The sequence below is a fragment of the Coniophora puteana genome (genome assembly GCF_000271625.1).
Source record: "Coniophora puteana RWD-64-598 SS2 unplaced genomic scaffold CONPUscaffold_21, whole genome shotgun sequence".
Lineage (NCBI taxonomy): Eukaryota > Fungi > Basidiomycota > Agaricomycetes > Boletales > Coniophoraceae > Coniophora > Coniophora puteana.
In genome coordinates this window covers 1-12,173 of record NW_006913073.1, presented here as the reverse complement: position 1 = coordinate 12,173, position 12,173 = coordinate 1, and the positions used below count along the sequence as shown (strand labels likewise).

The 12,173-nt window shown below is 53.0% G+C and overlaps 4 protein-coding genes across 4 annotated transcripts; 3 read left to right on the top strand and 1 right to left on the bottom strand.

Annotated features, from left to right (window-relative positions):
* The first annotated feature begins 86 nt into the window (after positions 1-86).
* On the top strand, positions 87-1,938 carry CONPUDRAFT_113535 (WD40 repeat-like protein). The gene is made up of 7 exons (XM_007777343.1): positions 87-304; positions 356-492; positions 552-928; positions 1,034-1,293; positions 1,360-1,592; positions 1,661-1,830; positions 1,900-1,938. Exons 1-7 carry the CDS (start codon positions 189-191, stop codon positions 1,921-1,923), a joined length of 1,317 nt encoding a protein of 438 aa, XP_007775533.1. The 5' UTR covers positions 87-188; the 3' UTR covers positions 1,924-1,938.
* A 153-nt stretch (positions 1,939-2,091) lies between these two features.
* On the bottom strand, positions 2,092-5,689 carry CONPUDRAFT_147802 (uncharacterized protein). The gene is made up of 8 exons (XM_007777342.1): positions 4,992-5,689; positions 4,789-4,941; positions 4,602-4,736; positions 4,468-4,542; positions 4,328-4,415; positions 4,244-4,281; positions 3,108-4,191; positions 2,092-3,008 (listed from the first exon to the last, which is right to left on the bottom strand). The coding sequence occupies exons 1-8, from the start codon at positions 5,163-5,165 to the stop codon at positions 2,728-2,730; spliced, it is 2,028 nt and encodes a 675-aa protein (XP_007775532.1). The 5' UTR covers positions 5,166-5,689; the 3' UTR covers positions 2,092-2,727.
* A 1,389-nt stretch (positions 5,690-7,078) lies between these two features.
* CONPUDRAFT_133182 (uncharacterized protein) lies at positions 7,079-8,973 on the top strand (the record flags this gene model as incomplete). The annotated part of the gene is made up of 10 exons (XM_007777471.1): positions 7,079-7,337; positions 7,430-7,493; positions 7,552-7,648; positions 7,700-7,816; positions 7,871-8,036; positions 8,099-8,184; positions 8,255-8,398; positions 8,459-8,518; positions 8,578-8,644; positions 8,715-8,973. 10 exons carry the CDS (start codon positions 7,079-7,081, stop codon positions 8,915-8,917), a joined length of 1,263 nt encoding a protein of 420 aa, XP_007775661.1. The 3' UTR covers positions 8,918-8,973.
* Positions 8,974-9,329: 356 nt separating this feature from the next.
* On the top strand, positions 9,330-11,152 carry CONPUDRAFT_160208 (glycoside hydrolase family 28 protein; the record flags this gene model as incomplete). The annotated part of the gene is made up of 11 exons (XM_007777341.1): positions 9,330-9,588; positions 9,647-9,710; positions 9,769-9,865; positions 9,919-10,035; positions 10,095-10,185; positions 10,240-10,314; positions 10,374-10,459; positions 10,515-10,658; positions 10,726-10,785; positions 10,837-10,900; positions 10,965-11,152. The coding sequence occupies 11 exons, from the start codon at positions 9,330-9,332 to the stop codon at positions 11,150-11,152; spliced, it is 1,245 nt and encodes a 414-aa protein (XP_007775531.1).
* Between the last annotated feature and the right edge of the window lie 1,021 nt (positions 11,153-12,173).

The window sequence follows — 12,173 nt, the reverse complement described above, 5'->3', positions numbered from 1 at the left end:
CGTTTTGGAGCCAAAAGTAAGCACGCGTAAACAAAGACGCGCCTTGCCGCTGGGTGCAATGCGTGCTGTGACATTCTCCGCGTCGGTCAACTCCTCCTCCACCTCGACTTGGGCCTCCTGAACGTATCCAGCAGCGACACACTAGGACTTTACGACTCTTCATTCTCTTCCCAGCCAGCTTGCTTGGCATGTCTTCTCTTTCTGCTCTCCCACCGCTCGATCCTTTGCTGAAGAAAAGCGCAAAACGAACACGGGACATATTTGCGTCATGTCCGGACGAAGGTTTGAACGATGATGAGAAGAGGTACGTACCTACGCCACTCAACCTTGTGCTGATCCTGACCACATGCTTCAGCGCACGTATCCGACTCTCCGTGAAGCTCAATGACGAGTACAAGGAGTTCAGGGAGCTCCCAGCAGCTCTCATGGCCCAGCAGGGGGCCGTTGGCCCGGCCCGGCCAAAGGAGCAGAGGAAGGCTATTACCGCTGGACGTACGTACACCTTCTTCTCCACGGAGTGTCTGTCATTGACACGGCCATCGCCTCACCAGCCTCAGCCGAGTTGTCAGACTCGAAGGTGATAGCGAGAATAGACAACACACCCACGCCCCAGCCATCGACATTCTCTACCTCGAGCAAGCTCTCACAGGCGCTCGCCCTGCACAAGACGACGCGGACAATTCAGCCGACGTACCATCCACCATGGAAGCTCATGCGCGTGATATCCGGTCACCTTGGCTGGGTGCGCAGTGTCGCTGTCGAGCCGGGTAATAAGTGGTTTGCCACCGGTGCCGGCGACCGGGTGATCAAGATTTGGGACCTCGCGTCCGGCGAACTGAAGCTCTCTTTGACTGGGCACATTTCGACCGTGCGGGGTCTTGCAGTGTCGGCTAGGCATCCGTATCTCTTTTCGTGCGGTGAAGATAAGGTTCGTCCTTTCCCTCCTTTGCTCTGCCCTGTCGCTTGCTCGTCGTATGCGGTACTCACGTCGCCATATGCTCACTTGTGCTTCCGTCACTTCCCGTGATTATAGATGGTTAAATGCTGGGACCTCGAGGCAAACAAGGTCATCAGGCACTACCACGGGCATCTCTCGGGCGTCTACGCCCTCAGCCTACATCCGACTCTCGACATTCTGGTAACTTCCGGCCGTGATGCTTCTGCACGCGTCTGGGACATGCGGACCAAAGCCCAAATCCATGTCCTTTCGGGTCACTCCGCAACGGTCGCCGCCGTTGCCTGTCAGGAGTCTGATCCTCAGGTCATAACAGGTAGCATGGATTCCACAGTTCGGTGCGTGTATAAATAGTTAGTACGCTTAATCAAGGCAAGCCCGGCTCATTCCGAGGAACGTGATAGGCTCTGGGACTTGGCCGCTGGCAAGTCAACTGTTACCCTGACGCACCACAAAAAGGCCGTCCGCTCGCTCGCGGTCCATCCGACCGAGTATTCGTTCGCGAGTGGCTCGACAGGCGGGAACAATATCAAGAAGTGGAAGTGTCCGGACGGTAATTTCGTCTTTAACTTCCCGGGTCACAACGCAATCATCAACACGCTTTCCGTTAACTCGGAAGGTGTCTTCTTCTCGGGTGGTTAGTGTCGTCATCTCGCACATTTCGGATCGACCTTAGCTAATTGGTCGCCGCCTTCCCTTGACCAGGTGATAATGGCACGCTGACGTTCTGGGATTACAACACCGGGACGCCGTTCCAAAATATGGATGATGTTCCCCAGCCGGGATCGCTTGAGGCCGAAGCTGGCGTCTTTTGCTCCACCTTCGACATGACTGGCACTCGACTTATCACAGGTGGCGCCGACAAGACGATCAAGGTACGAGATTCTAAAGCCCCCCATGCACCGAATCGACGGGTGACTTTGCTAACCTTACTCCTTACGCAGGTCTACGCGGAACAGAGCCGGTAGAGTTCGTACTTAGACTAGGGTATACGTATCTAGTAGTTGTAATGCCATGTTGTAGGTAGATATTACACCCGCCGCCCCGCGTGCCGTCACCTTCACCGTTCCGTTCTGTTGGAAAACACAGTGACCATTCCGGTAGCGAGATAATCATCGATAGCCAGGAGGCTGATCGGGAGGTACAGGGCCCAGTGTGGGGGATGGAGATTGTGCGTACATGAGTAACGTACATACATCACAGCATAAGCGCATAGCATGAGAGGATGGTAACGCAAGGAAGAGAACGCGAGAGCGCCGCGAAAGGAAAGATAACAAAAAATCGCACAGCAGTACTTCGGTATGCTCGGAGATTAGAGGAGATATGTGATGCGATGATATCATACGTCCGTGTCTACAAAGTCCCGTGCACGAATGATCCCCGCCGAAAGACAGCATGCCACGTCAGAAATGAAGAAGAAGAATTCCAAGGTTAACTAGAAGCAAGCAAAAACAAAAAAGCATACACAATGATACACGACGATGACAGATCCCGAAGCCGTCATAGGGCGGGTGGAGGAAAAGTTTGGATACAGACAGAGCCCGAACGAAGGAAGACGTAATCAGCCAGCCCAGCGACGGCAGCAGAAGAAAAAAACGTGGAAATGTCGTGGGTGGTGGGACAACACGGGCGGGCGGGCTTCTCTTCTTTTCCGTCGTTCATAATCGTAGCATTATTCTCGCGTCCTGCGGAGAGTGTCAGCGGGTACGCATTAGCCGCATGGAGATGAGGACATGTGGCGTCAGAGTTTTAGGTCGGCGAAAAGGACGGGATTAGCCCGCCCAGCCGTGCAGGGAGGAACTAGTGGGGCCGAACGCCGTCATCGACCGCGGTGCGACCGGGTAGGCTGCGTCCACGTTGTCGCAGTACTGCTCGGAGTCCGCGAAGTCGTCACCTGCGAGGCCCTCGCCGCTGTGGGTCCCGTATGGGCCGTAGGATCCGGGCAGATCAATAGGGGTTGGTTGGATATACGTATACGCTGGAATCACGGGCATATCCTCGAACTCCAGCGGCGGGTAGCCGCGGCCTTGGGTATGGGGAGGCACATGCGCGTCTGTAAAGTATTGATTATCAGCATCGCGCTCAGCAAGACCCAAGAAGAGCAGAATACGAAGGGAAAAGAAGGAAAAAAGGGAAAGATCCGGGCACGTACAAGCTCCACTTTGCGCTTCGACAAATCCGGGTGCTGGTGTGGTGGTGGTATATTCTCGCGTCACACTTGTGGTCGCCGTTGACGTCGTTAACGTAACGTCGTTTGAGCCCGTGCCAATGGGAGGCGGATGTGATGACGCGAGTGCCGCTTGAAGCTTGGCTGCCGTCTCAGCCTCGTACTCTGGCGACAGGAGAAAGGGGACGTCTCCGGAGTCTGCGGCTCGAGAGGCAGTGCTATGCGACGGTGCCACCATGCTATCGAGCCGGTATTTCCCAGACATAGCACCCATTGAGCTTGACGGTGCCGACGGTTCGAATGGCACGGAGGAATCCCATTGCGCGTACGACCCTGCAGGAGTGGTCGTGTCGGTACCTGCTGAGGTGACAGGCACGGTAGCGGTAGGCGATAGTACCGCTGGCAGGGGCCCCAAGGCTGAGGCGAGGCTCGAAGAGGCCAGAGACGGTGCGACGGGCGGCTGCTGGGCGTAAGCCCGGTTATCGATGGACGTTGTCGTAGCCTGACTAGTCAAATGTGGGGCTGCCACATAATAGGTGGAGTCGAGTTGAATAGGAACAGCTGGGGAGGACGTCGTGCGGGACCCGGACGAGCCAGGAGACAAAGTCGCGGAGCTGCACGACGGCGAGGACTCAGTTCCGGGTGATTGGTGCACCCGCTCGGCCCCTTGACCTTGGGGCATGGTGACGGCCCTAGTTGGCTGATCAGAGGCAGCGTGGTTGTCGTGCCGCGATCGTTTGCGCCGATCAGCCAGAGATCGATTGGACCGGTCCGTCTCCGGGGGAGGAGCACTGCTTGCAGACGGGACGCTGGACGGTACCGTGAGTGAAGGTACATCACTGCGATACCTCTCGCGAGCGCCTCGAGATGTTGAGGCCGCCTTGGATTTACTAGACGACCTGTGAACCTTTTTCTTGGAGATGCCATGCACTTTCTGAAGTTCCTTAACGAGAGATGGGATCGGTTCTTCGTAAGGCGGCGAAGGTGAGCGGGAGGCTGACGGCAGGGTCGACTGGATTTGGAGCGGATGAGCGCCTGACCTGGCAGACGATGGGGCATTTCCGAGTCCCTGCTAAGCAAGATATGTTATCGATGAAATCGCGAAATGGAGGTAAACCTACTTGGGAAGTCAGGGAGATGGGCATCGCGCTATGCTGCCCTAAGCAACGATGAGACTCAGTAGCGATAGATGGCAAGTCACTCACCAAAGTTGGAAGATGACAAAAGGAACGTGTACCGCGTATGATCGACATGGAACCACGGCTCAACTTTCTGGTGATTCTGGAGCCGTAGCTAAATTGATAGGAGTCAAAAACGGATCTCTTATATAACTAGCGGTACTCACGTTCATGAAGAAAAGCTGGGAAAACCCAATGCTGCACGGCACCATGTTGCTAATGACGTGGCATTGGATTCCATGCTGTTAATTCCAAAAACATGTGTTAGGCAGCCGGAAACTAGAAAGAAGACTAAACCTACCTCGGCGAGTCGCTGGCCAAGGAGCTGCCATTCCGAAGCTCCAGCGCGACCTGGAGGGCCGTTACTGGGATTGGAAGCCGCCGCGATGATGAGGTGACGGCTAGTCTGACTGTGCTGAGCTGGCGTAGAAAGGAGCTAACAGAGACCTATCAGCGCCGTCATACCCTCTGACTTCGCCGTCGCTCACCTCAATTGCACGCCTCACACTCTGAGGCGTAATCCGGTTGCTAGGATCTAAGTTGAAGGTTATATTCGGCACCTCGTTGAAGTTGATGTGAGAAGTCGGGGAGGTTGTGGAGTGGTCAGTAACAAGCCCACTATGCAGCATCATCACGCGTATCTAGAGCAAAGTTAGGAGAGTGGATTACCGAGACAAGCGAAACAACACACCGGTGTTATAGGGTGTGCTACACGTATAGCGGCCAACATAGACGGCAGATAGTCATTCTGAAGCTCCGGCCACAAGGAAACCATAGGCTCGGAGTTTTCGACGAGGATTAGGGCAGAGACAGCCTGCACCTGGCTGAGGGACCGCAACAAGGCGGGGTCTCCTGGGGTGGCCATCGCAGCTTCTTGTCAGGACTCACGAGCTGAGCAAGTGAAGGGGTAAATTGAGGATATAGAATCTCCTTGAGAGGAGTACGCGCCCACGCGCTGAGCAGTCGCGGGCTAGGTGGGCGGGGTCTTGCGGATGATCGGGAACAGGCAAGAGAAGGCTGCAGTAGTGTGGGTGTTTATGGAACTAACTTCAGCGGACTTTCTATTTGAGCGCGAGCCCAAAAGAGTCACGGTGAACCGGCCTGCAATGCGACAATGCTTTCCAATTGGCGGTTGTATCGCCACAGATCTGTTACTTAGCTATATCTCGATCCTGCCGTTCGGAGCCAAAAGGTTAAAGACTCAGAAGTCTGCGTACATCAGATCCTGCGTGACCGCACCGGATGATGTCTGTGGGAGCGATGATACCGCTGGGGAGGAGGTACAACGCCGTCGAATCTTGCCCTGAAGAGGTTCCCTGCTGCGTGTGAGCTAGCCAGGACTCAAAGGAGCTCCGAAGTGAGATGCTGGAAGGCCAAGACACAGGCCTGCCACGCGAGTCGGGTAAGGAGGCGACAGAAGTTTAACTCAGTTGCAAGGGACGACTGAGCGGACCTGGGCGGACTGTCGGAGGTGGTGCAGTCGTACGCGAATCCACGTGTACTAGTCTCTCGCTTTTGCTAGCGTGCTCGACGCCGTCCGAGAGAAGCTCAGGGACATCATCGCCTTCATTCTTGCCGCCCCTACTCAGCTGCTCAGCAACCTGTCTATTTTCCGAGCCCATCCAACCTCAACCAAGGGTCTGCGCCAACCCGATCCATCTCACCGCGTTGTTCCAATCCTATCGACTGCGCCTCTACTACAACGATGTCCCAGCCAATACGTTCACTCAAGGGATATCACCCAGCACCTCAATACATTCGCCATGCCGAACCAGGCGTTCTTCAAGATGAATAGGTCAGTCCTTTCGTGCATGTCTGCGTGAGATTCGGCGCGAGCCCTGATCCGCATTACCAGATTCCGTTGAATGCCTTCATGCTCTTATTCGGATTCGTCTCAGGCTGTCGTAAATTCGGGGTTGGGATCGACCTTTAGTCGTACGCCTGTAGTTCGTGGTGTCAGTCAGTTCGCCGAGAGGAGTAGGCTCTATTATGGAGAGGGGGGTGTCAGTGAATATGGTTTAGGTATGTCTCTTTCCAGTGCGACAATCACGCTCGGTGCAATTGACCATAAGACCCTTCCTATAATGTTTTCTTCATTTTGTTGCCACCAGAATGAATTGCCATTCTATCCACCCTATTCCGCGGCCTCTCGGGAGAGAGTGAACGCTCAACACGTTCCGACGACGGTGTATTTTTGAGCCATTATCTTCACCAGACTCTCCGACATCAACCGCTGGTGAAATTTGTATAGGGTACTTATGACCGGTGAGAGTCTGGCGCTTATGTTTCGATGTACAAGGAAAATGAATAAGCTTACAAGGTTTTGCACTCACAGCCGCCGTTGACATCCTATACATTCATTTCTGCTGCGGCGCCCCGCCTCGCACTTTTGGCTAGAAGTTTTTTCTCCTTCGCGTTGTTTTTCAAAAAGACCCCGGTGATCCGTAAGCAAAGGCTTCGTCGTATGTTGTTCGCATCACACATCCTTTGATAGCGTGTGGATTCGGAATGTGCACACTCGTCGGTCGCTCCATCCGTGGCGAGTGGTCATAATCACTCATAATGCGTCCCGGTGCGACGGTCCGTTTTAACCGCCAAACTTCACTGCCACGTGAGGAAAAAAGTCCGCGTGACCGCCAAATGACCGCGTCAAAAAATAGAGTCTGGGGAAAACTCAGTGTATAACCGGGGCGCGGACAGGGAGTCTCCGCCGCGGTATAAAACGCTGCCTTGGATGGCGAGCGCACAAACCTTCACGCAGTATACATGCTGTCAATGATGAAGGCAACGTGTCTTGCGATCCTATCGGTTCTTCCTGGTCTTGCTTTTGCAGCAAGCAACCCGAACGTGCAGGTGGACGGGAGCACTTGCAGGGTTGTGCCCCTCGGTGGTGGTCAAGACGACGGACCCAACATTCTGGATGCTTTCTCGACGTGCTCTTCAGGCGCAACTGTAGTTCTTGACAGCTACTACGTCGTTAACACTGTCCTTATCACCACCGGGCTGCAAGATGTCAGCGTTGAATTGAGCGGGACAGGTACGCGGTCCACGTTATCATAAAACAGTTTTCTGACGTCACGAATCTCGTCACGAAACCCGTCATCTGACTCGTCGCTTCGCGTTTGACAGTGCAGTACACTCCGAACATCGCCTATTGGTCGCCGAACTCGCTCTATCTGACCTTCCAGAATGCGTGAGTTCTTTGATTGGTCCAACTAGGGATACCCTGGACTCATCATCGGCGGTTCTAGCACGACCTACTGGTTCTTCTCTGGAGATAACCTTCACCTGTATGGAGGTGGCACGATTGATGGAAATGGTCAGGTGTGGTGGGACTATCCCAATAAGGTACGTACGGGTTCGTATGAGTCGCGTGCGAGTACTCAATTGGTGGAGTAGACGGTCGGTACGGCGGGCGGATCTTCGACCACGTTTGCTCGCCCCGTTCCTCTCACTGTTGGAAACGCCACCAATGTCGTCGTTGAGAACATCACTCAGATTGGCTCTCCTTTCTGGGTAAGTACCCTTGCCCAAAGAGACCTGCGACGATCCTCAACCCTGTCTTGGCAGAACAACTTCGTGTACCAATCGCAGAACGTCACCTACCGTAACATCCACATCAACACCACTTCGTACTCTTCAAACGCTGCAGCTAACTCAGATGGATGGGACATATACCGCTCGTCCTATGTCACGATCGAGGATTCGACCATTAACAACGACGACGATTGTGTCGGTGAGCTTGGCATCTGACCCTCAAACTTTGCCAGCCCAAACTCACGTTCAGTTCGCACGTAGCCCTCAAACCTAATTCTACCGATATTATCGTGCAGAATGTCTACTGCAATGGATCGCATGGCATTTCCGTCGGAAGCCTAGGCCAGGTTCGTAGCCCAAACCTCCTCGCCGTACCGAGCATTGCCGGTCCTAATAGCCGCGCGTACGCGCGCTTAGTACGCAGGCGTGACCGATATCGTCGCAAACTTTTTCGTCAATAACGTCAGCATGAATAACGCCGAGAACGGTGCTCGCATCAAGGCGTTCGGCGGTAACCCCGACCCGAACTCGACTGCGGGGGGCGGTCTTGGTTATGTGAAGGTACGAGCACGTTGTACTCGTGGATGCCGGCATGCAGTGTAGCTCACCCTGTTCCACCAGAACGTTACGTTCCAGAACCTGCAGGTTTACAATGTTGACTACCCGATTTACCTGGACCAGGTTAGTATAGCCTGACTTCCGCCCTACTGGTGGCTGATTCTGACGATGATTGTAACCAGTGCTACGATACGTCTGCGAGCATGTGTGCCGAGTATCCGAGTAACATGACCATTTCGGACATTCATTGTACGCTCTTCCACTCTTCTCTCGTTATCGAGATCCTTCGTTCCGCTAATGAAATACGCCCTTCGCCCAGATATCAACATCACCGGGATATCCTCGGGCAACGAGGGCAGCGTCGTGGCCTTCCTCGAGTGTTCCACGGAGTGCGAAGATATCACAGCTACAGGCACGAATCTGACGAGCCCTTCTGGCAACGCGACCTACCTTTGCCAGAACATTGCAACTGAGTCGCAGCTCGACTTTGGCTGCCGCGCCCCCTCGAGCAGTAGCTCTTAGAGTTTGTCGTATCTCTGATAGTAGGACTTTGTTGACTCGAATTCTAGTACTCTGAGCTCGTTTTCAAGAATAGCATCGGCTACTTTTATCTGAATACCCATGTGTTGATGCCTCCCCGCGGGCTCACGCATCAGAAACCAACCGAGCGGAGGGTTTGTATACTGAGGCTCCAATACCTGGGTCCAAGTGGGCCTCACAATTGTGATCCGGGGACCAATAGGCTCATCAGTCTCGCTCCTCCCCCACATCTCATGCTCCATCTATATTTAGCATCAACGAGAGCGCGGGCCGCCAGACGCGCTCATATGACCTGACGTCTTGCATAAAAGTTCGGGCATGACATGCAGTGCGGAGGCCTCGGAAGTCCTGTGTACCGCGTCTCTCACTCGTGTTCGAAAATTCCACCCTCACAATGCTGACCGGATTCTTGCTGCTTTCCTCGGCGCTGTCCGTGTTGCCTTTGTCTCTTGCGGCAGAAGGCGGCGTCGAGAAGAACGGGTCGACGTGCCGCGTCGTCCCCATCGGCGGTGGCCAGGACGACGGACCAAACATCCTCTCAGCGCTCAAGCAGTGCAACAACGGAGGCACGATTGTCCTTGATAGTTATTACGTCGTCAACACCGTCCTCGTAACAGATCTGCAAGATGTCAACATCGAGCTGAGCGGAACTCGTGAGTCTCTAGTGGTCGCATATCGTTGCATTGCCTACGTGCGAACTTTGTATAACAGTGCAGTACACACCTAATATCGCGTATTGGTCTCCCAACTCGTTGTTCCTGACTTATCAAAACGCGTGAGTGCTCTTGCTTCGTGTTCCTAGCCATTTCAGATGAGTCTCATCTCCCGACCAGAACGACGTATTGGTTCCTATCTGGCTCTAACATTCACCTATATGGTGGAGGGACGCTTGACGGCAACGGCCAAGTGTGGTGGGATTATCCCAATGCTGTGAGTGATCCCCAAAGTTCTAATCTCTATTCCGTCTGAAGGCTTCTGAATAGACTATCGGTATTGCGGGCGGCTCATCGACAGACTTTGCCCGGCCCATCCCCCTTACAGTCGGTAATGCGAGTAACGTGCTGATCGAGGATCTGACTGAGATTGGCTCGCCTTTCTGGGTGAGTCTCCGCCGATAGCTGGCTACCTGAGCGATATTTTCTCACTTGTTTTATAACAGAATAACTTCGTGTACCAGTCCACCAACGTCACGTATCGTAACATCAATATATCAACGGTCTCCTACTCGACCAACCCGACGATCAACTCTGGTGTGTTGTCTAAATCATTACTTTAAGCATGCTCGAGAGTTTACTCCATAGTAGATGGGTGGGACATCTATAGGTCATCTTACGTCACAATCGAGAACAGCACCGTCAATAACGATGATGACTGCGTCTGTAAGCACGCTCATGGACCATACACAACATTTACGCTGACCGCCCGACGCACCCGAAAGCGTTCAAACCAAACGCGACAAATATTCTTATCCGAGACTTGAACTGTCTTACCGGGGATGGTATCTCCGTCGGTAGTCTTGGACAGGTACTCGTCGCAAATGAATCTCTACACAATTATGCAAGACTAAGTGTTGTCCAAGTATGCAGGAGAAACCGACATCGTGGCCAACATCACTGCTATCAATGTCAACTTAACAAACTCCCAGAACGGTGCTCGCATCAAGTTGTTTGGAAGCTCTCCTCTTGCGAATTCAACGGCAGGTGGCGGAGCGGGCTACGTCAAGGTACTCTGCAATATCGGGCTCTATCCACTATTGCTCGCTGACTGGACTTGACGATGGTGGTCCACAGAACGTGACGTTCTCTAACTTCAACGTTCAGAATACGGAGTGGCCTATCATAATTGACGAGGTAAAGCTAATCCCTAAAGTCGAAATGATGTGATAACTCATAACTTGACAGTGCTTTGCAACACCTGTGTCCTGCTCCGAATACCCGACACAACTGGACGTATCTGACATTTCCTGTGCGTGGCTTTGGCTGAACTGACAAAAATAACATGCATTGATTGATACAAATTTATTTGACAGTCACAAACATCGCAGGCACGTCTTCAGGTACACTAGGCACGATGGTCGTCGACCTGAACTGCACGTCGAGCTGTACGAACATCACCGCCACCAATATCGATCTCACGAGTCCTGCTGGAAATGCCACATATTTTTGTTCGAACGTCACCAGTTCCAGTTTGGAGTTCGATTGCAGTGGTAGTACATAACTGGCTTCCGTGTTATTCACCATATCAAAAGAGGGAGGGCAAAGAGAGAGCCGACGAATCTTCTCTGCGCCAAGGAGGATCCTTTTCGCTCGCCTTGCAATATAAAACCGATTCTATATATATCTTCTTTCAACCTGGGTAAAATTGAGAGCGATAGCGACGAATGGCAGAGGAGGTTCGAGAACGTAGAATGCTCACAAAACAAGAGAGAGGCGAACTTCAGCTTCAGCTTCTTATCAATACATCCGAGAAGGGTTTGGTGGCTGTGCCGATCTGTCAGCGGTCTTCGCGTCAGTCTCCTTCACTCGCTGTTCTCAAGTGTCATCGCTCCTCCTTTCCGAACACTGACATGGCTCGACAAGATGTTCCTTCGTGGTTACAAACAGCATGTCAAATGCCCAACTCTTACTAGGCTCTCTTTTCATGACTGCCGCTCAAAAGCCTAGATACGGAAAACGAATCGCGTAACTTTAGTCAAGGCTTTACGTACAGTCTCATTCTCACTTTGGTTCCGCATTTTTCGTCGTCCTCAGCAGCGTCTGCCGGCGTGCCTACATCACTTCACCAAGGATGTACTTTGGGAAGATCACAACCTACTGTCTGGTGCGTGCTTGACTTCATTCTGTCAGATTTACGTCTAGTATTCGACCCTTTACGGCTTTATTGGTTCATCCAGAAGCCTCCTGTACGGCGATGTTCCTCTACGAGGTCTACAAGTAAACACCGCCTTCATACGTCTATTTAGGCGCTTAGTATCCCATAGGTACTTTAAGCGCTCACGCACTCGTGTGGCTCCGCGTTCATCGCATAGGGCCACGTTCTGCTTACGTAGCCGTCCTGCATTACCGCGGGACTTGGACTGCACAGTAGTTACGAATACGGTAGTGACTTCACACGCTCCTGTCATATATATACAGTCGCTACCATGAATATCATCTAAGTCTTCTCTCTCCACCGAACGACTACCATCGTCAGCTATCAGCCTAACCCGCTACTACTCAACCTTCAATACTAACTGCCC